We start from the raw sequence: 24,237 nt of genomic DNA on the forward strand, positions 1-24,237 counted from the left end.
AAATAACAACAACCCAGGAGCCAGGCATTTCTTTCTGCCGTTGCAGCAGATGAGGTGCGTGTCTGCCAGGCCTTCGAGTCTCGCTGCGGCGTGTTTAGCAGCGCCGGAGAAGTTAATATTTTTATTTCGGTTTGAAGTTAATGACAGAATATAGCCATCTGTCTGCATGTTTATAGGCCTGTCCTTTTTTTTTTTAAAAAAAAAAAAAATATTTTCTTTCTTTGAAAATGGATCGTGATTGACTGTCAGGAGAAAATTTTTTTTAAATAGCCGAGATAGACTATACTGCAGGTAGAATGATGGATATTTCCCACATCCTTGTCTTTCAAAAGTATCTGGGGAAAAATGCATATAAAGCCTAATAAAAACCGACGGTATCACTGAAATACGGCTCGCGTGGGCATTTGTGTCTCGTTTTTACGTACGCTGTAATATCCAGCCTCTGCACGGGATAACAAGGTGCTGTGACAAATCCAATTTTTGGAGAGAGTTGTACTTTTATTATTTCACGTAGTGCAAAAAAAAGGCAATGAGCTGCCTGGCGTATTGCAGCCGTCGACAGAGAAAATTAGCGAGAAGCTGCCCGTTCCTTTGTGGCACCTTACGGACACGGCTCGCCCGTGCCGTGGAAGGAGCGATGGGCTACCAAGCGGCTTACCAATGTGGTCTTGAATCCATCTGTTGTGAACAAGAAGACACAAAATAGGTCGTTCCCATAGTTTGAAAATCCTCCTTGCCTTCTTGGTCCCAAGAAGTAAAAATTTAAGAACCCCAGACAAAGGTTTTGTGAGGCCATCTTGCATCATCAAGAAGAGTCGCCCATCTGCTTGGAGATGTCCCTGCTCCTTGCAGGGGGCTTGGACTGGATGGCCCTCAAAGGTCCCTTCCCACCCAAACCGTTCCGTGATTCTGTGATTCTGTGTCTTGCCCTCTGCCTACGTCTTTTTGGGAACAGAGCTCCTCTGCCTTTTTCTGCTGCCCTCCCAGCGACTCTTGTCCAAGACAGTGCTCAGTAGTTTCATCCTGGTTGCTGCTCCCTTTCCTTTACTCAGAAGAGCGACAATTTTCCATGAATCCATACCATTTTCTTTTGAATACGTCTTTCCAGTTTAAATCCATCATGTCTAGAAGGTTTATTCCGTGATGACCAGTCTTGGACAGGCATGATTGATTTCCCAGCCCGGCTTTAGAAGACTTGTGAGGAATGACATTTGCGGTTCGTGCGAGTCACCGCTCTGCTCCTCGGGCGGCATCAGCCGAGTTCTGGAGCGGCTCTGTCCTCCTTCCTCCCCGGGTGCGAGGCGCTGGAGTCACACGGGGAAATTTCTGCTGCTTGTCCTGTTTTATGGGCACGTGGAGCTGTGCTCCACATCGGCTCTCTTCTGCGTCTTTTGGCTACGGAAGCGTTGCTAGACCTTGCGTTAGTGCCGTGCGCGCGAGCTGGAGTAAAGGATTGTGACAAGGACACGTAAGAGAGGAGCCGGAGGGAGACACGTCCCCATGCGGTCCGACACTGGCTTACTGAAACCAGCACCGACCCGCACGGGCACTTGCTTTGACTGGTTTCCCTGAAACCACGCACCTGCTTTTATTGGTATAACTGGTGAAGACTGGGCCACAAGGGCCAAGCGTTACTGGTTTTGTGCTTCACCTTCTCGTGGAAGACACGCGGTCTTTGTCTTTCCTTGGAAGCATTAGTGCTGACCTAACTGGGAGGCAGTTTCCAGCACTGGGATGGCACACTCCGCTCTGACTGACTGAAACACCAGCTTGTTATATTTTCACCCGTGTCAGCACAAAAAGGTGCTTTTTTTGTTTCCCCTTCCAATTTCTCATAGCAGCTGAATTTGCCGATTTTGTTGTCGTTGTAGGGCGAGTCTAATTTTTTGTCCTGTCTTAAGCACAAGGTGACCTAAACCCTGCAGACTTCACTTAAAATGAATGTGCCTTTGCACTTTGCTCAGCCTCAGCTATTCGCCGTGTTAGAATTGATCGGTTTCCGTCGAAGAGCGTGTGCTTGAGCTGCGCGGAAAAAGGCGGTGAGTAGTGGAGAGAAATTTAAAACAGGGGCAAAAGGAAAGTTTCTGTTTGAAACACCACGAGTGTCATGAGTTGGGCTGAGGTGTGTTTGCGTGACGTGGCTCCGTAAAAAAGAAATGTGGCTTCAGAGCACTGCAAACATGAAACACAGTTTTGATACTCAAACTGCTCAAGTTTAAATATTTAATAGTCGTTTCCCTAAAAAAGAAGGCCACGTACCCCAGTGCCGTGTCTCGGCATGGCTCCTATCTGCCCATTTATTTGGGTCCCAGGAAGGTCACTGCCCGTCTTCCGGAAAGAACCTGGTTTTTTCAATTGCTGTCTCATTCCAGTGGGAACACGTCTGTCCTGTCTCCAGCTTTTCCATTCCTCTGAGGAGAGCTTTTCCCTGTCTCGGGCTGCGGAAGGTGGGTCGGAGGGAGCTCCCGCTCCGCTGGGCGCCCACCTCGGCCTTGCCAGGCCACCGTGTGCCACGGCCTCGGGCGCCCCGCCGTGATTTCTTTCCAGTTCTCGCCTGCCGTTAGCTTCCAGTCCCACTTCTTCCCTCCGCTTCCTTCGCAACGAGCGGCGGCGGTTTCACTTCTCTGCTCCTCACCCCGCAGCAGGCGCGTGCTCTTTCACGGAAACGCGCCGCCTGAACCAACGAAGCGTCCTGGGTGACGCGGATCCGCGCCGGCCCTCGGCCTTGTGTTGCCGGATCATTTGAGGACATGCAAATGGCTTTGAGTCTGAGGATAATGATTTTTTTTTTTTTTTCCCCTCTAAAATCTTGCTTCCCCATCAAAAAGGGGGAGGCCGTTGTTTATCTTGCAGGCTGATGAATAGTAAGAAGTGAAAAAAAAAACATCCTCTGAGACGCTCGAGGCGTTTAGCATGGGTTTTGTTATTTTTTTTGGACAGGAAGTTCCTTTGGTCTCTCAGATGTTTTTACGGTAACTTCTCTTTGGTTAAAAATATTGCTAACATCATGTCAGAAAAACGCTGTTTCCCATGCATTTGAACTCCTGCAAGCCTTTCCTGTGTTCTCCCATTCAAAGGGAAAACAAGAATTATATCGTTAAAAATGGGAATTCAGCCACGAAACACCTTTTTTAAGACAGAGGCATGTCAGGATGTTTTACCCCGTCTGAGGCAACCTGAGCCAGGATTTTTGTTGTAAGCTGTTTGTAGCGCAGCGCTCACACAGGGAAGAGCGATGATAATGGACTTGTTAGGTTAACGGGGCTTTTTTTAGGGTTTGTAATAATTTGCCAGAGAGGAACATTTTGAAGCAGGTAGTGGTAGGACATCCTTACTGAATCATCTTGAAGTGCTTACTTGAACTGAAAAAAAGCAGAGCCCAACCAAGCGGCTCTTGCCAAAAAGCCTGCAGCGTTTTTTCTCCGGGAAAACCGGTGCGAAACCGCCGTTCTCTGCGCAGCGTTCGTCTCCGCGTGCCGTTAGTCCTCGCCGTCTCCCCCGCCGGCGGTGACCGCAGCGCTGATACCGACCAGATGGTAGAGGACTGGAGATGTTTGGAAAAGTGGGCGCTCCTCGATGTTCTGAACTTCAGCGCCGCACAGAAATACGGATATTTGTGTAACTGGGAGGTGCTGTGAAAAACGGGGATACCGGGACGCGTGTTTCGTAATTTAATGAGCAGTTGTGATATATATACACCGACGCTTACCGGCGTTATCTGATTATTATCCAACCCTGTAGTAAGTGATAGCTTTTATGGTGCCCTTTCTTTACCGTACCTCACTATTCCGATACTCTGCGTTTTTTCATACCTGAAGCATCTTACCGTACGTAATCGGCTTGGAATAGGTGGAATACGCGTGGAGGGATTTTGTGATAAATCCGAAGGATGCCGTAGATCGGCTGAACTCTCTGACGACGCGGCACTCGCTAAAATACCGCAGACAATGCTTCGCTATCTTCAGCAATCCCCGAAAATCCAGCCGCTGTCCGTGGGCCAAATTCTTCCCTCGGACACGCCCGGGAGGCCCCCGGTGATTTCAGAGGATTTATCTTGGGCTAGCTGTTGGATTCTGTACCAAATCTTCCATCCTGGAAAAGCTCTCTACCAGTGGGCTTCGGAGAATGTTCCCAGTAAGCCAAAGCGGCTCCATGGTTTTGGGCAAGCAGAATAACTGCAGTTGCTGTAAGCGTGCTTCGTTTTCTTGATTGCGAAGTCTTTTTCAATGTTATCGCCCGGAATTACGGTGCGCGAAGAAATGGGAGCGCTGTCAGGGTCTGGGCACTGGATTTTCACCGCGCTCGACTGACTGCAGATCATTCTGGGGTGAATTTTCTCAGGAACGGGAGAGGGCCCTGAGGTTCACCTCCCCGCTCCGTGTTGTTCCATTTGGACGTGGCGCTGTTACAAACCGTGGGGCCCACAGCAATCTCGGATTATTTCCCCTTGCAGAGGGCGGCTGTAGGTGCCCGCGCCGGTGTTTAATCCGGACGGCCCCGGGGCCGCAGCCGGCCCCGGGCGTGGCTGGAGCTCGGCCGCAGCCCGGACGCAGGGATAATCCTCGCTGGGAGCCGCGTGGAGCTGGGACTGCGCTGCGCCGTGGCTGTCCGCGATAGCAGGACGGTGCAGGAACAGCTAAAACCCAAACCCAGCTCTTTGCGGGCGCAGCTAGCGGCACAGGAGAGCTTACTAACCGTAAAGCACTGGGCTCTGACTGAAGTCCCTTCGATTGCGCGATCTCATCTTGCCCGCCACCCTCTCCAAATGCCAGCCCTTCTGGGCAGCGAGAACCCAGCAGCTTGGGTAGTTTTTACTGGTTTTCGAGGCACTTAGAGGGTGAAGGCGATGGCACGTTCCCCACCTCATCCCCATTCCCCAGTCACCACCAGGACTTTCCCCTTTTTGCGCTTGTGCCTCAGCGGGATGTATGTATACGAGCATTACGTGTGCGTGTGCATCCATCCCTACGTGCAAGTTCCACACCCGTAACTCCAGATTTGCGGCAGCCAAAGCGCTGAGGTTTTCATCGGAACTGTAGTGAAGGAGGCATCTCCAGCGCCAAGGGTTCGTGCGTGAACCGTACAGCAGAAAATCAGAAATGGGGCACAGGCTGTAGTTTAGAAAACCCCTTAGTGGGGGAGAAAGCGCTTTCCTCCCTTGGAAATCCGTGCCTTGTTCAGCCGAGGCACTTTTCATCCGTTTTTCCTACACACTAGGAAACAAAATATTCTCGTTATACTTTAGGAAAGCAGCAAAGACCGTGCAGTTGATGGTGAAGCCGCTCACTGTAAATGTGAAAGGTGGGGATCGTTAACGCAAACAAGTAACTAACCTTTAGTGATAATCAAGCGGCAGCATAATAATCCCAGTCGTCATGCCTAGCAGTGAACGAAGGGATGGGAAGAGGCAAGCAAATGCCAGGAGTAAATGTGGCAAAAATTAGGTGAGAAGTCACAAATTATTTTTTTTTTTCTCCTGCTCACCTGAAATAGATGAGGAAAATGAGCACAGGAACAAATCTGGAATCCTCGCTGGCCGGAGGCGGTTGAACCTCAGCCCTGTGTAAGAGCACCCTGTGTCCGTGAAACACTGCTGAAACCAGTACGTGAACTGGGAAAGTTGCTGTCGTCGCGCTGGTGTTACGTTCAGAGCTCAAAAAGCACAACTGGGAAAAATTACTCCAGAAAGATTTGAACTCAAAGAGCAGCTTTAAATTATGCAGAGGAAGAGATGGTGAAAAAAAAAATCTAAAATCCTAGCGAACCAACACTGATGACATTAATGCACAAGGGTTGGTTGAACACGAAAAATTATTTGATAGTACCTGCGAGCGTTTTTTAATGGAAAAGGTCAAAGTCAAAAGAAAACTGCTGAACACCCTGCGCAGCTATCTGAAGGTGCTGCCCTAAGAAATGAAACAAAAGGTTATTTGCCATCAGATAGAGAAAATAAAAAAACCACATTAAAATTTCTCTCACTTCATACACGTGGGGGTCCTTGAAAAAAAAAAAATCGCTGCGAAAAATGAAATGGAAAAAAAAAGTAGTTCCTTTGCTCTCTAAAAGCCAAAATTTTTCTGCAAATACTTTTAAGAATTATGGTTGGTTAAGTAAAAAAGGAAAACAGTACCTCAGCTTGAAAACACGCTCGGCGAAACCCGGGGAAATGGTTTCTCTGTGTTTGCCATCAATGGGCTGCAATTTACACTTGGCATTAGAGAGAAAGACTGGCCGGCAGCGACATGCAGATTTGCCAAATTTCCAAAAGCCAAAGAAAGGAGTATTTGTAGGAATCGGGCGCGTTATGAACAGATGCCCTGATAGTCACATGATAAGTGGAAATTTAGTTTCATAATTTGATTAAAAACGGAGGATTGAAATCACAGAAGGAAATAACCAAGAAATTATTCAGATGCGTACGCGGCATGACTTAGTTAACTGGAGTTCAGTGAAAATTCATGAACTGAGGATAGAGCACGTCAGAGCAGCTGAAATCTGGACGATGAGATAGAATCCTGTATCCTGTGATTTCACCAAAGGAGAGGAAAACAGGCCAGTTGCAGTTAGAAATTTGTCGTATTAAAAAAAACAAAAACAAAACAAAACCCTGGAAAAAAATTGCCTCCTATTCATCTGCTTCAGCATAAATTAGATGCGATTTCAACAAATTCCGGTTGCTTTGTTTGCAAATTTGCCACGGAATAGATGCTGAAAAGTCACATGGCGATGGCTGAAGAGCAGGAGGAGAAGAGCAGGAGAAGGTCAGTGGGTAGCGAGCACGCAGGAGCCTGCTCGCTGTGACCCGGCGTTACGTCTGGCACCGCGCGTCGCCGCGTTGGGTACGCTGAGGAAGGTCACTCTGCGCCTTCCTTTCTGCTCTTTTTTCTAGAAAAAAAAAAAATTTAAATTGCGTGGAAGCCCCTGGACGGGTGGGTGCAGGGCTGCGTGCGTAGGCGCGCGGGGCCGCGGTGCCGGCGGGGGGCCGCGGGCCCACCGCCGCCCTGACCTACTTTCCGGGCCCACCGAGGCGTGGGTGCCGGAGCAGAGGGAACAATGGCGAGACGCGCGGCGCGCAGGGAGCGTCGGGAGGGCCCAAGTGCCAAGAAAGCACGCAAAGAAGCTTTGATCTTTAAAACTGTCGAGAATTTGAATTTAAGAAATGGTGCAGCATCACGAAAAATAGCAGGGTTCTTTGGGGTTTTTTTTTTAAGATAAAGTGCATGAATTTTCATAATACACATGAAATTTATTGAAAAAAAAAAGGACTTGCTTTTAAAATGATGAGTTTTGGGCAAGCTAGCTGATAAAGTTGTATAAAATCCGCACGCATGCCCGTGTTCATACCGGCTCTGGGGTCTGCCTGGCAGCACCCTGAGCGTGCGAGCGGAGACGGGATCGGGCTGGCCGCAGCGCTTTTGGGGAGACGGGCACCCGGGCACCCTCGCCCACCTCCAGCTGCACGGGGCCGCGTTGCCGTCCGGAGGGCGGATGTCCTCGCCCTGCGAGGACCGAGGCCGCGATGCCGTCCCGGCCCCGTTCGGCCTGTTCGATGGCTATACCTGCAGACGCCAAGGACCTCGGCGGTCCCAGCCTTCGTCCCCGCTCCTCACCCTCTCCGGTGAGGCTTGCCTCCCGTCGTGTGGGTGCGATGCTTTTCCGAGGAGCACGTATGCCCGCCGTCGCTAGACGCGGCGCGGGACCGCAGCTGTGCGCGCAGGAACACTCGGACGCGAGCGCGGCCCACAAACACTTGGCAACCGTTCAGAAAAGGAGCTTAATCTGTTTTCATCCGAGCCCGTTTTTCTCTTCCCTGCAACATCCCCCTGATGTTGTGTTTGATACTGGATCACGGTGTAGCGTGAAGATGTCGAAAAAAAAAAATATATCCAGGTTGTCAGCAAAAAAAAAAAAGGTATTTTTCCCTGCTCAGTGTTTTCAGAGGCTTTCGGATTACAGGCTTCAAGGCCGTTTTCCTTTAATCTGAATTAACATTCTGTTAGGAAAAGTCAGCACTCTGTCATGCTCTAATCCCACCTGTTTCTGTAAAAAAAAAAAGAAAAACAAAATATCTTTTTGTAAATGTTTCCTACCTATTAGATCTGCGACAAATATTGAAGGGAAATTCACATGGTTTTCATCTGGAAAGCAAAACGTCAGCTTCGCGACGGAAACAACATTTGTTTTTTCCAGGAGGGGTAATATCGTATCCATATGGATATTACTTTGTGGTAGTACGTGCGTATTTTCTGCCTACCCAGCTTTTAGTCTTTGTCTAGTTATTCAGATTTCGGAGGCAGGGTGACTTCTTTTACGAATTGCTAGAGAGAAGACAGGATTGCGTCTAACGCCGAGAAAAGCAAAAACGTCGCAATTGGTAAAAAAATACAGCTGGACGGCTCAATGGGAAAATGGATTTCGCGATGTGGGGTTTGGTTTTTTTTTTAATTCTGTCATTGTTTTTAGCTCAGCTGGCAAATTCGATATATTATTGGCTTTGTTTATGACGAAACAAAGCGCGGACCGCGTGGCTCTGCGAGCGCGGGATGTGCTGTCGTACAGGATCGCGCCTGCGGGATTTGGCCGGACGAGCTCCAGGTTTGCCACCTCTCGCGTCCCGCCTTCTGTCCTGCGCCCAACGATAACCCGCGTCCCGTATGCGGGACGGACGTGCCCCTTAAAGCCCCGGCCAGAGACTGGCGAGGGGTTTGACAAATGCCTTTTAAGCTCATCATTTCTTAGCAGTAAATATTAACTGCGATGCCTAATAATTCATGGCGTTTCTGGGATCGAATTTGGCGCACCGGCGAGCTCCGAAGGCTGCGTAATCGATGGCGTGGTGGTTTGTAAACGTTTTATCTCTCTCTTTGTTGCAGGCCATTAGCGGTGTGACATGTAGGCTGAACAGTAATAAATGCCCATTGTTCCTTTACAAGCATCTCGCAATCATGACGTATATATATTTTTCTCTTCGTTTCCCTCCCCGGAGTGCTCGGTGAGGTCCCCTTAGCGCACAAACCCACCTCTTTTGTACCTTGTGCCAGTGTCTGTCCCACAGCAGACAAAGGAGGGGGCTCTGCCCTGGTTTGGGTTATTTACTTGTGGTTTTTCCTTTAAGAGAGTGAAGAAACGCGTCCGTGACTGTTGCGGTGACAATTTTTGAGATGTAGAGTGTTTGATTTTTTTTGTAATTAATCTTTGTTGTAAAAAAAAAGCTGTTTATAAGCTAGCACTTGGATGGAATTTGTTGGCGGTGAGATCCGCGGCGTTAGTGCGGAGCGAGGCCGGGGGTAGGCCCCGGCTGGGGGTAGGCCCCGCATGCGCGGTGTCCAGTGTCCCGCACCCATCGCACCCCCCGCACCCTCCTGCCAGGTCAGGAGGGGTGGGCACGCGCGGAGAGGGCACCCAGCGCCAAGGCCAAGGCTCCCAGCGCTCCCCCAACGAGGGCCTGCAGCCCTCACAGCTCCCACACATCTTTCCTTCCACTCTAACAACCCCAGTTTGGGATTTTTTTTATTTTTTTTTCTGTCGAAACCTCTGCATCTTTTTCTAGAGAAAAACATTTGGAGGAAAAACTAAAACCAACGTAGGGTATGTGTGTGTTTTATGCTCCTAAAGTGAATCTTGTTTAATCTCAAATAGTTTGCAAACGCTGCCTTAGCTACATTTATTTAATTTTTTTTTAAAGTCAGATGAGCTCTAGTAGGCTGGCTGTAGGAATTTCTACAGCTGATGGCTCTAAGTCTTTCAGAGCGCCCGACATATGGATAAACCACGCACAGATTTAGCGGGTCTGTCTTTATGTTAAAACGTATACGTGAGAAAAATAGATGACTGAAGAGCATTTCTGCGGTTAGCGCGGCTTCGCTCTGAAACGCTCCGAGACGTTCAATAAAATCGCGCTTCTTTTCGGAGGATACTCGACGGGGAATCGATAACCAGAGAGTTTTTGCATCTATTTCTCCGCCGTTATGCGAGAGGCTTGCGACCGGTTTTGCCGCTGCAGGTGGTGGTTGTTGACGGGAGCGTAGGCGGTGCAGGTGTATATCAGGCGTTAGCCGAACGCGCCGGTATCGGCCGAAAGCGCCTTCCGCCGGGCGCTTTTCCATGCGGACGCCGCGGCGAGGTCTGTAGGGCAGGTGCCGGGCCGCGCGCCCCGAAACGGTCGTGGCCCCGGCCAGCCCCAGCCCCGTTCCTCCATCCCTCGTCAGCGGTTCTCTCTCTGGGAAAAAGAGGAATATCGTTTTCTAGAATCAAAAGTTATCCTGAAATGTTTTTGGAAGTATAGTCAGGGAGTAAGGATGTTTTAATTTCGGATTTTCCAGCTCGCGGGTCATATTTGACCAACTGCTTTCAGCAGAAGACATGCCACTTTGTTGAGCTATTTAGGAATCAAAAAGACTGTCTTAATTTAAAACAAGGAGCCTTTGTCTTAGTTGGTGACTGCCTTGTGAAATTTTTCAGTTCTCAGCGGGTTAACCAGGGAACAGGGGCAGAGTCATAATTGGCCTATTTAGAGTATTTTGCATGTGAATAGTGTGTTAGTGAAGCATTACTAAGTCTGTTGTGAGTGACATGGTGATTAGAATTTAGATTAGGGAAAACACATTCTGTACTTTATCAAGTACAGTAATTAGTTCAGTCAGTAAAAGTTGATTACAAGTAACGATAAAGTTAGATTTTTGGTACTTAATTTTGAAATTTCTTTATTAAATGGTAAATTTGTTCTTAATATAAATGGTGGTATCTACACCTGTTTTATTGCGTATCAGAATAATTAAAAGAACAATGCGCTCAATGCAGAGGGTAATCAGGGGATTTAGATATTATGGGTAAGTTTCGGCGCAGTTTATAGCAAATAGAACATTACTCAGGAAATTGTTCTTCTGTCGTGCTCTCGTCAAGATTTATAATTTTTCTTACGGCGGGGGTCAGAGAACGTTTTCCGCTCTTTTCCTGGAAACCGCGGTCCTTTGGCAGCCGAGGACGCGTTGCGTTTGCCAGGGCGCGTCGTGTTAGTGAACGGTACAGGCAGAAAATGGATATATTGAAAGTCCTTTGCTGCCGCCGCTGCTGCTGCTGTACAATAGCGTTAATTGTTTTTGGTTCTCCGAGGTGCTTTTTTTTTTTTTCCCCGAATAGCATCGCAAAAAAATATTAATCACGTATCGTTTTATTTTCACGTTGCAATCGCGTACTATGTGCAGCCGGCCGTGCGGATTTTTATATCGCAAAATCCGGTGGATTTAATTCACCGCTATGAATTTTTCCTTGCGCGGGGATAGACAATGAGGCTGCTTCATCCACCCCGAACCAACTGCTCTGTCAACAGCGGGGTTTTCTTTCAAAGTTTTATTATTGTAAAATCCGTGCGCTTAACAGTCCTGTTTGCAGGGCAGCAACTAAATTGCCTTCAGATATATTAACCGGGCTCCCAAAGTTTTTAAAACACGGATTGCCTTTGAATAAGCAGGCAGTGAGTCTCCTTTAAATGTACATAATAGTGGTTTAAATGAATTACTTGATGGGTCTCCTAGTGAAGGAAAAGATGCTCGGCTGGAAATTCTTGTAATGTCTCCTTTAAAATTTTGGCAGGTCCTCGTTTCCATGTCTCAGTTGCCTGTGAAGGTTGCTTTACCCTGTTATTTTTAGGAACGAGAAAGAGCTAATGATGAGGAAAGTCGGATTTAACATGCACGCGCACACACGTATATATTTTTAATCTTTTAGCAAAGTCTCCTCGGAGGTGACATGGATATTGGCAACCCAGGAGCGCTCTCCCCCACGAAGCCTGGCTCCCAGTACTACCAGTATTCTAGCAATAACCCGCGGCGGAGGCCTCTCCACAGCACCTCTATGGGTGAGTGACACTGTCTTCAACCTTTCTTTTTTATCCCGTTTCAACAAATAATTGGAGTTTCGCCTTGTTTAGCAATGCTTGGACGTACGTACAATCAGGAGCAGGGCGTACGCCGCCAGGACTCTCGGTGGGGTTTATTCAACGTTAGCTGATTGCTCCTCTCTGTCCTCTTCACCGAGCGTGCGAGGAGCCTTAAAAAATGGCTTTTTCAAAGCAAAAACAAAGGCTGTAACGCTCGAGATCAAAATATGATCAGCTTCCCGGCATTTTACTGCCGGACTTAAGAGCGGCGGTGTTACCACAACTGCTGCGAGCCTGGCGTGAGACGGCGGGCAGGGCAGTGAGCAGCCGGGTCTGTAGAAAAATCTCAGTGCAAAAATAAAAAGCCTGTCTTACGAAGACACCGTTTTGTCTTTTTTTTTCAGAAGTACAAACAAAGAAAGTTCGAAAAGTTCCTCCAGGTTTGCCATCTTCAGTAAGTACCGCTCGTCTGCTGGCTCGCTTGCGCTCGCGGTGGCTTTGTTCGCTTGCAGGCAGATAGAAAGGAGCCCGCCGGCGGGCTCGCCGAGCGCTTGGCGCTACGGGCTGAGGCCGAGGTAAGGAGAGCTGAAAAACTTCAGCGCTTGTCCCGACTTGGAAGTGATTAATTGCACGCTGGGGACGAGCGCGTGCTGCTGGTGCGGGTTTTCCGTGGCGGACGCCGAAGAGCGGGTACCTGCGCGGGGGCCGGCGTCGCTTCCGCGCGCCGATCGGCTTCTTTGTCGGGCTGCTGATGATTTATGGATTTGCGTGGTCGAAGGGATGCGGGGATAGAGGATTTATGAGACGTTGCCGTGGGTCTCGGCCCCGGGGTGCGGGGCAAACCCCTTCGTTTTCACGCGAGGTCTGGGAGCTATGGTACCTGCGGCAGAAGCCGGGCCAGGTGTCAACCGCTGGCAGCCAGCTGCTGCCAGAGGCATTGTGGGTTGCTCCGGCGATAACGAAGAGCTGGTAATTACCCAGCGTTCTCCCCGATATCGTAAAGAAAATCCCCGATCCCTCTTTGTGAGGAGGCTCACGGATGCCATCCGGCTCCACTGGGCAGGTTTTTCAGCGTTTGGCGTGGAGCCTTCGCATCGTGCGGGCAGAAGTTGGCGTTTCGCTTTGGTTCCGCGAAGCCCTTTTGTTTCATGATCCAAATAATTGTAGAACCGTAGAGTCACAGAATCGGTAGGGCTGGAAGGGACCTTGGAATGCTGTTAGTTGTCATTTTCTCATCGCCGTGCAAAATCTTTGTGGGTTTTTTCCTGAAAAAGCTGTACCGAGGTGCACTGCATCTTTTGAGAGCATTTACTTTTAAATCTATTAAAAGATATATAAAATAGGACTTTTTAAAGAAATCATGCAGCATTTCAGTAAATACGGCATGAAGAGTAGCACAGCTAAAAAGATGCGTTTTATTCTAATTTTTTCTTCTAATTTTTTCTCCACCGTGACTTTAAAAATACCTGATAGACATCTTCCTATAAATGTCTGCAAACAGAAACCAAACCCCTCCAGAGGGGAGAGCTTCCCTTTCCCACCTGATAACTCCATTTGTTTTCCCTCGAAATCCGGTTATTAGGAGGAGCTGAGTGGCAATCAATCTTGCGGCGTGTATGACAAATTGGCATGTTCGTCTCAGATGGGTTTTGTGTTTTTTTTCCGTAAATCCAAATGAACCTGCAGTTTGCGAACTAGCGTACTTTAAAAGCTTCAGTTACTGTAATGACTTGCTAAACAGTACTTTCGTTACTGGTCACTTCGTAAATAATAAAATTTTAGTCTGAAAGAGCAAAACACTTACGAACATCCTAATTTAATCGCGCGGATTATCGTAATCTTTAGCGCGTTAAACAAAGACAAACATAAATCTGGTTTTGGAAGCTGTTGAAAAATGGACATTCTCAAGTGCATGTTTCCACTGAAGTAACAATACTATTATTTTTTTAATTAAAATTTAGTTCCCACGTGTGCATTTTAAATGTATTTCACTGTGTGTTTTTTGGGTTTGAGATTTTATTGCACTCCTTTCCAGCAATAGCTAATATCCTCCCCATAGGTTTTTACGAGTACCATTGCGCGTGAAGTTCGAGGCGGATTTCATTTAGGTGAAACTTCACCTTTCCGTAGTTTTTCTGACAGCTTCAGGTGGCGTATGCCTCGCCGGGGCGGTGCTGTACGTAGCAGGGGTACCACCGAGCGGAGCTGGGCTTTTGTTTGATTGTTTGCAAGGAAAAAAATAAAACAACCCAGGGATTTAGAACTGCTGCAAAAGTTTGGGTTTATTTTTTTTTATGGATTGCTTCTTGCTTTGAAAGAATGAAAGGCAATTTATGTTTGTGGCAGATTAGTCTCAAATGTGTGCTCCCTTTAATTTTTTGTGAATACAGTTGTTGTACAGAACAGAAATACATCTACAGTTCAATACTCTCAACTATTTTACCAGTATTTTTATTTTTGAGCCAAATTATCTCAGAGTAGACCGCGCACTTTAAATACTTCAAATTATTTTAATGAGCGGTGCAATTTAGTAGAAAATATAATATAAAAAGGTATTCCTGAATATTTTAATCATCCCTAGTCTGTCTTCTGAGAATAAATAAATTAAAATACAAGTCCAGTAGTGCGAATACGAGAACAGCGTGGTTCTGAAGGAAACGCAGCCTTCCCTTAAGTGAACACACAGGTGGGTGCTTGGGTCTCCTTCTCTCCGTAGATCACGAATCACACGTTTTATTTGAAATTATGCTGCCTTAAAAAAGGCGCAAACCAGAGCAGATACCTTACAGAAGGTCAGATTATATTTAGATTACAGATTGTGTCACACGGAGCTGCCGGGATTTATGCTGCCGAATGAAGTATATGCATTTATAAATTGACTAACTAGATTATAATAGAGTTAGTTGACAGGGTGGAAATGTTGCTGTATTTCTCTTAAAATATGTATATTAGCTTGTTCTCAATGTGATTTATGCAGGGGATATGGAGATTAATGCAGCAGCGCTTGTGAAAGCAGTTATTGTTGATTAATTCATAAGTAGTCTTATAAAAATTTCAATGATAAATGGTAATAAATATGTTGTATCAGCTCGCCTTTATTATAGGAAACGGCTAGGAGTTTGGAAAACAAAGTAAATTAAACTATGGAAACAATCAGAGTTTAAAAAATGCTGAAGATTTGCAGTAAATTTGCCGTTGGGGAGGTGAGACTCCGGGGTGCGCTCCGCGTGTGGGCGGTGCAGCCCACGCCGGGCTGCGCGGGACCCCCGCGGCCGGTCTCAGCCGCAGCTCATCACACCAGTTGCAAACTGCAGACGGGCCTGGAGCTGAGCCAGAGCCAGTGTCGAACCCCGAAAGCTTGGTCTGAAGGAAGGCGTGGGGCGGGGGTGGCTGCGTCCCCGGCCAAAGCGGCCTGGTGCCGGCCCAGCCGCCGCAGGGACCCGGGGTGCTCTTCCGTGGTGCGTGTCAAGGCGGGCTTTGCCCACAGCGCCCTGCGGGGAGCTTCTCCCATCTCGGAGGTTTCAGGAGAGCACCCTCATTTCAGGTGTCGTCACCTGAACGCGTCTGCACACCCCAGCGGGATCAGGGTGGGGGGCCAGGTCCCCCCGACTCTCCCTACTTCTCTCCTTGGAATCAGCCAAGGTAACAAACTCTGTATTGTCTTTTTGGGACAACGGGTTTTACTGGGGCCGTTTCCTACTGGAACCTTCCGCCTCCACTGAGAGCCTGGAGAGTTTTGGATATTTTGGGTAGAGCCAGCTGAATATGAGAGACGGGCATGACTATGCTGGGAAAAATTAGATTTTTCTGGTAAAAGTCGTCGTCCTTGTTGAGTACCCGCCTGCCTTCACCGAGCTGTGCCGCGGTCGTGGTTTGTACCCAGGCTGGCGCGGTCGGTAGGCGCTGCAGGAGTGGTTCTCCCACCCGCAGAGGAGATCTGCCTTCATGGAGAGTTTAGGGTGCCGGTCATCTGCCGCATGGTAGAGGGCTTCCTTGGCTTTCGTGGAGCAGGATCGCGTCCTTCGGCAGAAGGAGGGCTTACTGGGACTGAAGTGGGAGCAGCTCCGAGGAGCGTGAGCCGCGATGCTGCCTTTCAGCCCCCTGCGCGGCCAGGGCAGGCTCTTTGCCTCTGAGGACGAAGGGGGGTGCGTGGGCCCAGCAACGGCCATCTGCAGGCTCTCTGCGTCCCCAGTTACTCTTCCTTGTGACCAGGCTTTCCAGTAGCACGACTGGATGTAATAAATAGCTCAGCTCGTGCATTTCCTCCATCGCCAGTGCTGTTTCTTTTGGTACAATTATCTGTAAAAGTGCAATCGTTCCAGCATGATACATTCACTTTCAGTCTTCCTTCTCCTTGGCCACTCTTTCTTTCACGACCGCACCAAGGCCTCCCGCTCCCTTGGCTCCGCAGGAAGAGTGGATGATGGCGGTTGTTTGGTCCCCATTTATGGCACACCCTGGAGCAGTGACCCAAACTGGAATCCCACATCGTTCAGAGAGGCGTTCGGGCTCTCGACCCGTGCCGGTAAATGCAGCTTTCGGCCTGTCCCAAATCCCCCTCCACGTGCCTCTCGTGCAGCCCCCTCCCAGGGAGGACCGCAGACGCCACGCTCGGTGCCGCTGGGTGCGGAGCCTGAGGTGCTGGTGTGAGCTGCGGGTTTGTCCCCGTGTCCCGGTGCTGGGGGCGGTCAGCGGCACCCCCAGTTTGGCAGCTTTGCGGAAACGGCCTTTGCGTCTCAGCCTTCTCTGCCACAGGAGCATCTAAAGGAGCTCAGCGATGTCACCGCGTCCTCTGGAGTGAAGTCGCGGTCGTAAACCGCGGGTTTTGCTGCCAGGGCTCCATCGCCACGCTGCACAGCGCAGCTAACTGGTTTTAGGGTGCTTTAAGGGTGGGAGGTTTGCGCTATCGTAATAGATCCCGTCGGTACCTAGCGAAACGGGAGGGCAGTGCGGGAGTTGCTCCAGCCTGCACCCTACCCGTAGCAAACCCAGGGGTGGAATGTCCCCACGCAGCAGGAGCTGGGCCGCACCGAGGAGCGGGACTGCAAGCACAGCCCGGACCGGTGCCGCACGGTATTCTGAAGGTAGATAGCGAGAGTTCTTGTGGGGAAGATTCTACAGCCGGAGTAAAGAGTGGGAAAAGTCAAATGTCATCTCAGTTGTGTTCAAAGAGAAGAGAGGAACTGAAGACTTAATTGATTTTGTTGACAAATCAGCAGGTAAAATCTCCCGAGCTTCAGTTTTCATGGCAAGAGCCTCTTCCTTTCGTCTGCGTTTAAGGTGTCCCCTCTCAGACTGCAGAGCTCTGTCTGCGCTCGCTGCCGGGTGTGTTTACAAGCGCACCGGCTCTGACCTTGCTAGGCAGACAGATAAGGAAGCGTATGACTCAGTCCTACATCCTAAGGAAACACCTGCGTGGTTCCAAAACCCAAGAAAAGAGAAATACTACTGGGATGCCACCTGGAGCTTTTCCACAGCTTTATTCTGATTTCCACGGGAGAAGCCTCGATAATTTCGCTGGGAGGTGAGGAAGCACCGCTTGTGCTTTTTGTGCAGGCTTTGCAGACTTCCTACCTCGAGTGAAAAAACACAACCCTACGAATTTCCCTTCAAACATCCAACTTAAACGGGACTTTTCCAAAACAAACGCAATGCCCTCCGCTTTCCCTGTGCCACCTGCTGTACCAGAAAATCGGCCAGTCCCGGGATGCCGACGTCGTCGCTGCTGCCAGCGTCTTTGGGGATGTTTCTCCTGCGGCGCCTGCCTGGGCGGGGGGATGCCAGGCTGGGGGTCTCTGAGGAGCAGTGACATGGGGCGACGGTGGCGTTCGCCAGTTGCCAAGGTCCCCTTTGTTTGGTGGCCCCGGGGGAAGCAGCCTGGCCAGCATCCCTCCTCTGCCAGCCACCTAAATCGTTAAGAGCTGAGGGTTTTCCGTATTAAAACTAGAACTTTATTAAATTCCACACAGCTTTTTTTTTTTTTTCCAGTTATAACAAAGCTCTGCTTTTTTTTTTGCTTTAAAGTAAATAAATAAATTTAGAAACGCGGCTTTAGCGTGTAGCAAATGAAGTCAAACCAAGGAAATGACAAAACGTGCTGTTTGAAAGGCCGACTGTTCCACACCGTACCTGACTTCGCTCCTGGAGGACTGAGAAGTCATTTTGCAGCCAAAATGCTGTGGTGGCGGCGGCGGTGTTTTAAAACAGATTAAAATGTAGAGAAAGTGCAGATTAAAATGGCTTAGTTTTTAGGTTTTGATGAATTGAGCGGGATGTCTTCAACGTGAAAAAGCAGTTGGAAAGGGATGTGTGTTTTTCTTAGGCCTTGGCCGTACGTTATATTTAAAGGGAAAGCCTTTACAGCAGAATTCGCGCTGTTCTAAATGTTTAACTGGTTTGGACTCAAAAATAAAACAAAAATATAATCCAGTACTGAGTAAGTGTGGCCCACTCTTAGCAGCTGGCAGCAGAGGAGTGGGATTAGTGGGGTTTTTTGTTTAGCTTGAGCAGAGACTCCCTCTTCAGAGTACTGCGGGTAGTGCACAAGGCCCGCGTCCGCATGGGCCCAGGGGCTCGGCCAACAAACCCAGATGGTTTCTCCGTGCCTGCGGAGAGAGACGCGCTAGATACTCGCACGTATTTTTAAGGCAATTCTTTTAAAATTGCTTTTTAGGCAGAGCGGAGCCGGGATGGCGCAGGCGCCCCAGGAGCAGGCCCTGCTCGGGGCCTGTTCTTTGGGATGAGACGTGCCCCGCGTGCCGGAGGCTGACGGTTTTTTTCCCCTCTAAACTCGACACACGTGTTTTATTGAAACTTTTCGTCACTTTGTTTGTTTGTATATACCGAGCGTCAGTGCTGGAAGGTGCCCGGGAGATGGAAAGGAAAGGCAGTGCTGGGCGGTTTGGCTGGAGGAGCTTGGCCCCGCGTCCCACCTGCCCTCCGCTCCCTTCTGCAGGGATCCGTCAGAAAATACATTTTATTCAGTAAATACATCTAAAAATGCACAGCGATTGCACGTCCAGCCTTCAGTCATTTTCTTTCTATAGCTATGTAATTTGTAATTCTTTTTTTCATTCAGCAGAGTTTCATGAGTGTAAAACTCAGCGCTTGATTTTTCTGTTTGAACCTTGAATTGTTAGGAAAAGGCATTTAAAGATCAAGAAAGATTCTCTGGGTGGTAATTTGATTTTGTAGCTTTTCTTTAACTATTATCTGTAGATTGTATTTGTTACAAGCAGTGCAGCGCCTCCAGACCTCCCATTAGCGCAGTTCAGCATTTGAGATAGAAGCGGTTAAATCCTGTCTTGTATCAGGCCTTTCCCACGCGGTTTTGGGAAAGGATGGCTTCTGGGGCCGGGGATTGATTGATTTATTTATTTGGTTCCAATTTTTTCTTCCATTTCAGAACGGATTGGAGACGGGGTCGGGGTGGGAGGGTGACGCCGCGTGCGGCGGGGAGAGCGGGACGTTAAGGAAGAAGTTATCTCTGGAAGTCGGAGATGCTCTGTCGAGATTGATATCCTTGCACTCTGACTGCGGTACCTCTGTTATCAGAGTCTCTGTGTTTTGTCAAAGGCAACTTAATTTTTGCTCTGAAGTCTTTTTTGCCTTCACGGTGAAGCGGTAAATGAGCAAAAAAAAAAAATCAGCATAGCGAAAATATAGAAAAAAAATGGCATAAAGAGCTCCAATAACTATTAACGTTGTTAAATGCATAGCAAAGCTCCCCTGACAGCTTCTTGGCACAAAACCTAGCAGGCCCACAATGGCTGGTTGTTTTTTTATTGTTATTTTATTTTCAGTGGCATACAGCGCCTTTCGACAGGCCAAACACGCGGGCAAAGCCAGCGCCCGAGCGGAGGGGACGCCGCGGCGGCCCCGGCGCTGTTTTATACCCAAAACCGCACGTTGCGTTTTGTTTCCCAACGCTTCGGCCCCACGGGCACCTCCAGGAGATGGGGCCAGGCTTCCTCTCCCCGCCGAGCTTCTGCTGGCTGGGCTGTGGTCGCCCACTCTCCCCCCGCAAATCCCTGGAAGGACCTCGGGGTCCCGGGTGGGCTCCTTTCAGCCGTGCCGATGCTCGGAGGTGTTAGGTGGTGGCGTGTGTCGACGCTGTGTCACGCATGTGACGTGCACGGGTTCGATCGCTGCCTCGGGGCGGTTCCCAGGGGTCCGCCGCTGGCCACGCAGCCGGGAGCCCTCCCCGCCCAGCATTTCAAGGCGTGGATGGCTCAGCGATGGGCGTTTCACCAACGCTGTCCTCGCTACGCCGTAAATAAGAAAAGGCTTTAGGCTCTCTTTTCTAGCAAATAAAGACTTGAATATTTTAGGTGCCTCAGAGACCCGTTCCCTTGGTAGCCTGCGTGTGCTGCAGGCTCGCCCAGCGCCGCAGCGAGTCCCCCAAGCCCGTGTCCCCAGCGCCTTCGGTAGCTTGGGTATTTTGAGCTAAATGCGCAGGTTACAGGTGATTTGACTGCCTTTCCCCACGAGAACGTCTTCTCCCTGCCAAACGCAAGCCACAGAGCGACAAGGCAAAGTTCAGTCGCTTGATCCCAGTCCAGTTTGGCGGAGCCAGCTGGGACCGGGACCGGGCTCAGGGCTGGGACCAGGATGGGGCCCAGCCGGGGCAGGTGCGGAGCGGGCAGCCCTCCCTTGTTGTCATTGCCACCTGGTGGAACACAAAGGATATTGGTTTTCAGCAAAGCCGCCTTTAATTTGGGCTCTTTTTATTGCAACCACACTTTGGCAATGGTGCGCGAGAGCCCTTAACCAAAAAGATCCTCTTGTTTGCTCTGCAACACCTCATTTCTCCGCTCACAGTTCATTTATGATTCTGATGAGAGTGTTTTTTTCAGGAAACACACATTTCACTTTTTGACCTAGGAGCATCTGTTAGAATTTTTTTTTAATACTACTTTGGCATTCTGGAAGTGTTAATGTCTTTCATATCTGTTTAATGCTATTTAGGGATATTTATGATCACCTCTTGGTTACTTGGGGTAAAGTGTGTTGCAATTTTTTTCAAACAGACAGGAAAGCATTCATATGAGGAAACAGATTGCTTTAAACATGTGCTTCCTGTGACAGTAAAAAGAACAAATTAGATTTAACACTGTGCAATGAATGCATAAATGTGTACGTTTAAGCTTTTAAAAGCCTTACATTCGGTTCTGGCCTAAACAAAAATCGAGAATGACCTAGCGAGGCGCAACAAAGTCGATTTAAATACGTACAGCCAAGCCCGTTCCTTTTTGCAAAGCCATTTTGCTGCAGTTTTCTGTTCCGCTCTAGACTTTTTTTCCCCTTAAATTGGGTAGATTTGATTTTCGGATGCTCTTTCCTGCTCCTAAAAGCGCTCTGCATCAGCGAATCGCAAAAAGAAGGAAGCGCTTGTGCAACGGGATTGATGAAAATTGAGGAAGAATTCATCATTTCTGTGACAAGAAATGTCACTCGGGCGGCAGCGCTGTGCCAGTCCCACCCCGCCGGCGCAGCTGCTCTGGCCACGGCCCAGCCCCCGGGGTCCCCTCCGGGCCCCATCCCGGCGGGAAAGCTGCCCGGTTGCCCGGGCGGGACCCGCCCTGGGACACCCCGGGGCGCTGCGGGGCAAGGGGGAACCGGGGGGGGGAGCGGCCGATGCCAACAGCCTCTTCTGATTGCTTTTGTATTTTGGGAGGGGGAAAAAAAAAAAAGGCAAGGAAACAGTGAGAGTTCAGTGGCCCAGGAGACAGCCTGGAAGTACTCGCTGCGCTTCGCTCGGTATGCGACCTGTGCCTCGGCTTTTGGCCATGCTGGCTTCACAGAGATCTTCAAAATGCCAGCAGCGGTATAATATATCTTTAATTATTGGGCTTTATTTACAAACTAGGGCTCGGAACTATTCCGAATTGTAGCCGGAGCAATTCTCCAGGAAATGGCGAGATACCCGCTTCTTGTTTGCATCCTTGTGTTCCTTCAAAGACGCATCTGGAAGAGAATTAAGGGCACCTTCTGCCCGCCTTCACCCCATTACTTCCCTCACACCTCTTCTTTTCAATCTTTCCGGAAGGTTTCTTAAACACAAAACCCACCCAGGTGAAAACGCGAGCGTGGCTTTTTGTGGCGCTGACCGCCAAAGCGCTTCCGAGCGGGGACGCGGGGCTGCCGGTGGGCGTTAAACCAGCCCGGGGTTCGCAGCCGGAGCGAAATGCCGGGAGGATGACCCGTTGGTGCCCAGCCTGGATTTTTTTTGCAGGCTGTGAGAGTTCAATCTGGAATACGGTTTGTTTGATAATTAGCGCACATCTCCTAAGACTTTCCGAGATTCGTGTTTAACCTTTCTGCCGCCGCGTTCCGACATAAAATTAACGCGCCTTTTCTCATTCTCCGGTTTTTAAGTAAATATTTTTGAACCATCTCCGTGCAACAGGTTTCCAAAGATTTAAAGTATGCCGCAGGTTTCCAAAAAACTTCATTTTTTCTTATATTTTAAATGTTCTGTTTGTGCAAAATTTTGAGAATCACCATAAGGGCTTCTTTGCATTTTTAATTTAGTAACTAACATATGAATAAATTTGCATATTAATTAGTTGCAGATTAAATCATGCATACATAATTGCCTCCTTACTGTGTTTAATGTTTGTCAAAATCTCCAGCCTGGTTTGATGGATGTCGTATGAAAGATTACAATTTGATGTACCCTTGGAAGTATTTACACCAATAACGCAGGATTCTTAATCGCAGAATTCTCCAGTTATATACAGTTTCTAATAAACACGGAAGATAGGTGCGTGTCCCTTTTGACTGGGTTTTTTTCCTTGCACCAAGTCATTTACTATTCATAATCATTAATGCATCTCCTAATTATACAGCATATGTCTGTTAACCACTTCGTTGCCAGTCCTGGGGCTGCAGCGGCTGCTTTTTCAGCACCACTTGTATTATTTGGGAGACCGTTCCCAAATTGTTTTGCCCCTGCCGTGAGCCCTCACTTCGGATTTTCCTCGCGCGTGGTATTTGGAGGAACAGTTTCAAATGCGAGGTACATTTTGGGGTTTGTTATTGAGGTCGAAGAAACGAGCTGCCCTCAATTCATGGCCGAAGGCTTCTCCGCTGTGGCTACCGCAGTAAATAATCAAGGACGTTCCAAGGTGCCAAAATCACACCTCCCAAAATGATCCCCCGTGTCGTGCCGAGCCTCAAACCGCGCGGAGGCTGGGCGGGGCGGGCCGGGCTCGCCGGGAGCCGCTGGCAGCGGGCTCCGTGGGGTTGATTTCCTGGGGATTGTCGCTCCGCGTTTCCGCTGGGCTCGGACGGCGCCTGGGCACGACTGCCAGCGTCCTGGTACGCGGTAAAAATCGGGACTCGGATTTTGTCTGCACACAAGTTCACAAAATTCAGCAGGCTTCGGGAGACACAGAAATATAGTGGGTTTGGGTTTGCCTTTTGGTCTTTTTCTGAACTTGTAGCTGTGCTCTGCTCACACTTTTGGGTTTTGTCTGCAGCTATGAGGGCCTGAAACTGCTATTTTTAATGAAATCTGGATTTTTATGTAATTACTGAATTTTTGAACTTTAGGAAAAAAAAAAATAAAACCCTCAAACCCAGGAAATAGCACGGGACTCCTGATAAAATCCCAAGAGTTTGAATTTATCAGCAAGCAGTTGATTTCCCTCTTAATCTGGCTGTACACGAGCTGCCTTTCAAGCAAAAGCAGTTTCCGAGGGCTCCCAAATAACGGCCTTTGGTCACGGGAGCTGGCACGAACACGCGTTAGGCGTTTCCGTGCGGATTTGGGAACGCGGTACAGTGTCAGGAGCCAGCGCCCGGCCAGTTGGACCTCGCTCCCGCTGCGCGGCCCTGGTTACTCACAAAATCATAGACGTGGTTTCCGAAGAGCCGGCAGCCTGACATCCTCAGTCCGACCGGTCAGGCTGCGAAATATGTTTTAGCACGTTACTCACTGTGAGGAGCCCGGGGGAATCAAAGGCACAAACACCCTTTTCTCCCGAAGGATTTGACATAATAAAACCAAAACATGGTGGAACTAGCGCCCGCAGACCTCCCAGACTTGTTCTCTAATCACAGAAGAACATAAACTGCATAATAGTCGCCACTAATTATCCTCCAGTTCGGTATTAAACCGCAAAAGAATGTTCAAATACCGTTAAGGGACAAACCTACAAAAGCAGGAAAATTGTAAGGCCGGGCCAAATTCGGTAAACCCCGCCCTGCGGTTCGCAGGGGCCGCGTGCAATTACACCTCTGGCCCCAGTTCCGTCCCGGCGCGGGCGCAGGAGCCCGCCTTGGCGCTCGCCGCGCGCGGGAGGGCAGCGCCGTGCTCCCCTTCCAACCTAGGCGAGCGCCTGCCGCTTGCGATG

General features: G+C 49.1%; 1 protein-coding gene across 7 annotated transcripts in view; it reads left to right on the forward strand.

Annotated features, from left to right (window-relative positions):
- TCF4 (transcription factor 4) overlaps window positions 1-24,237 on the forward strand; it is a 192,636-nt gene that overhangs the window by 105,247 nt on the left and 63,152 nt on the right. For all 7 annotated transcript variants that reach the window (XM_086769696.1, XM_086769695.1, XM_086769694.1 and 4 more), the window contains 2 exons: window positions 11,728-11,857; window positions 12,283-12,332. In XM_086769696.1, coding sequence (XP_086625822.1) covers window positions 11,728-11,857; window positions 12,283-12,332 — 180 coding nt within the window. The remainder of the gene's footprint in view (window positions 1-11,727; window positions 11,858-12,282; window positions 12,333-24,237) is intronic.

Source organism: Chlamydotis macqueenii, chromosome W (assembly GCF_036417535.1).
Source record: "Chlamydotis macqueenii isolate bChlMac1 chromosome W, bChlMac1.mat, whole genome shotgun sequence".
Classification (NCBI taxonomy): Eukaryota; Metazoa; Chordata; class Aves; order Otidiformes; family Otididae; genus Chlamydotis; species Chlamydotis macqueenii.